Source organism: Austrofundulus limnaeus, unplaced genomic scaffold (genome assembly GCF_001266775.1).
Source record: "Austrofundulus limnaeus strain Quisiro unplaced genomic scaffold, Austrofundulus_limnaeus-1.0 Scaffold953, whole genome shotgun sequence".
Classification (NCBI taxonomy): domain Eukaryota; kingdom Metazoa; phylum Chordata; class Actinopteri; order Cyprinodontiformes; family Rivulidae; genus Austrofundulus; species Austrofundulus limnaeus.
Window position 1 is genome coordinate 43,346 of NW_013953355.1, and position 2,702 is coordinate 46,047.

At 41.6% G+C, this 2,702-nt stretch overlaps 1 protein-coding gene across 1 annotated transcript in view; it reads left to right on the forward strand.

Moving 5' to 3' along the window:
• The window catches only part of LOC106533477 (cryptochrome-1), a 77,681-nt gene that overhangs the window by 36,916 nt on the left and 38,063 nt on the right, over positions 1 to 2,702 (forward strand). Inside the window, exons 3-5 of the mRNA XM_014029802.1 lie at positions 514 to 622; positions 749 to 891; positions 1,393 to 1,577. Of these exons, the coding sequence (XP_013885256.1) occupies positions 514 to 622; positions 749 to 891; positions 1,393 to 1,577 (437 nt within the window). The remainder of the gene's footprint in view (positions 1 to 513; positions 623 to 748; positions 892 to 1,392; positions 1,578 to 2,702) is intronic.

Genomic DNA, 2,702 nt, shown 5'->3' on the forward strand with positions numbered 1-2,702 from the left:
ACAAGTATGGACACAAGTCCACTGTCTAACATTACAAGTATGGACACAAGTCCACAGTCTAACATTACAAGTATGGACACAAGTCCACTGTCTAACATTACAAGTATGGACACAAGTCCACTGTCTAACATTACAAGTATGGACAGAGGTCCACTGTCTGAGGCCATGTGAATGTCATTAGTACTTTTTAGCAGGTCTGTTTCTGTGCTATGATGAGCTCTAAACCCTGACTGTATCCTCACCTCTGCTGTAGGGCAACTGTGACTTTAATGTATACCTMCACCAATGTGTGAATGTGTATGAATGGATGAATGAAGTGTAAAGCTCTTTGGCATTCATAGGGACTTGATAAAGTGCCATATAAGWTCATGAAGTACCATGAAACCAGAGTTGCTCGGTTTGCAACTTGATCCAGAAATCTGTTTTTAGTATTCACATTTCATCCACATGTTGTCATATACTGACCAAGCCTTGTTTTTAAATCTTACCCTGCTGTTTGTGTCCTCTCTTTAGGTTTCTCCTTCAGTGTTTGGAGGACCTTGATGCAAGTCTCCGTAAACTCAACTCACGTCTTTTTGTCATCAGAGGCCAACCAGCCAACGTGTTTCCTCGTCTTTTTAAGGTCCGTATAAAGAGACACTWATCTTTTCTTCTAATCCCATCTTCAAACTGTCTTAGCAGCAGATTTAAAAATTTTCATCCGACTAACAACCATACATGTAATAAATAGTTTCTCTCTCTAATTCAGGAGTGGAAAATCTCTCGGCTGACCTTTGAGTACGACTCGGAGCCATTTGGAAAGGAGAGGGACGCTGCCATAAAGAAGCTGGCAATGGAGGCGGGAGTGGAGGTCATTGTGAAGATCTCACACACGCTCTACGACCTGGACAAGTGAGACACCAAACGGCACATRGGAAAACATGGAGGGAATGCATATCACCTGCAAAAGTTTTAAAGCATCATCAGTTTATGATGAGAAATGTGGCTGTTTTTTTTCTAAAATATGGTGTGATGTCACACTCTTTGCTAATATCACATTACATTTTAACTCACTATATCTGTAAAACTGACTGAATTTAGAGACTGACCCATACAGCATCCTGCGGGCGTGAAGTATGAAGCAGACAGGAATCACTGTCACTGACACATTTGAAGTGTTTCGGTTTAAAAACAAACATACTCTCCAAGATTGCACATAAGCRCTTTTTAAAGGTTTGACTAAAACATTTATGACTCCATCGTTTTTTAATAGTTTTCGTTTGAAATTGGCACAACAATGACAGCAGGTGACATGTTTTCCTATAATGAATGTCAAATTTTAATTTCTTTGTTGGATTTGTTTTTGAAAACATGAGATTTGTGTTTTCTATTCATTCCTAATCTGTCCTTCAGGATCATAGAGCTGAACGGAGGACAGCCTCCTCTCACCTACAAGCGTTTCCAGACCCTCATCAGTCGCCTGGACCCCCCAGAGATGCCTGTGGAGACCCTGTCGGACACTCTGATGGGATCCTGCATCACCCCCATTTCTGAGGACCATGGGGAGAAGTATGGTGTCCCATCTCTGGAGGAGCTGGGTGAGAAAACATCACTCAGCACTCGTTCACACCAGAACAGTCCTCAGGGTGATATAGAGAGATATTTGTTAGACCAATATGAAGGAATGAACAGGAAAAGGTGAGCATGACACCCTGTGACGAAATGACCACCTGTCCAGGGTGGAGCCTGCCACTGGACCTGGAGCAGAACCTACTGACTAGAGCCGTGCAGTTAGGCCCTAAGGTGTTATCTTACTGGGGCACATCTGAGGGAGACTACAGCAGCTGGCTGCTCAAAAATTGTGATACAATTGAAAAAAAAAATGCAAACACTTTGCAGTTTTACTAAATTAACTGTGTTTGTGAGCCATTTAGCTGTTGAAAGGCCAGTTTTTTTTTTTTTTTTTTACCTTAAATTTGGCCTTGCATACGGCTATGAAATTTGGCTGAAAAACTTATCACGATATACTTACAAGTGTTTTATATTGGTTTATATCTATAATTATCGGGTTAGTTTTAGACAACATCGGTCTGTCTCTTGCTGAACATAAAATATCTGAATTAGGGCTGGGCGATTATTTGATCGCGATTATTGATCGAGAAAAAATTCAGGTCTATCACGGTGATCAGCTGTGAGCCTCTTACTCGAACAAACATGGCAGAAATGTGCGCGACAACAGCCAATCAGAATCCACCTTCTCCTGCTCCACTTCCGTTTACATGCTGCTAAGGAAATGGTCTCAGAGTAACGTTTACGACAGAACAATGTCCTAGCCGTTTTTCATTTATCTGGAAAATAACTTTTCTGTAAGTTTTATCGGCACACGATGGGCTGGACACAACGTGAAGACCACTTCCTGTCTGAGTCTCATCACAAACAGCAGCTGAGAGACGCTGCAAACTCCTGAACACTCGGAAGCTGCGAGTTTATGCAACATTTTGTTGTGTGCAGAATCAGATACAGTATTATTTTAGGAAAAAAATCAAACAGTGTTGTTTGATAAAGCTCTGTAAACAGGATGGGGTCTGGGGTTGGGTGGGGGCTTTCCTTCCATAACAAAAGTAATGAGCTTCGATCCTATCCAGTTTAGAGATCGACCGATACAGGTTTTTGAAGGCCGATACCGATACCGATTTTTTAAAAATCAGTCTAACCGATACGCC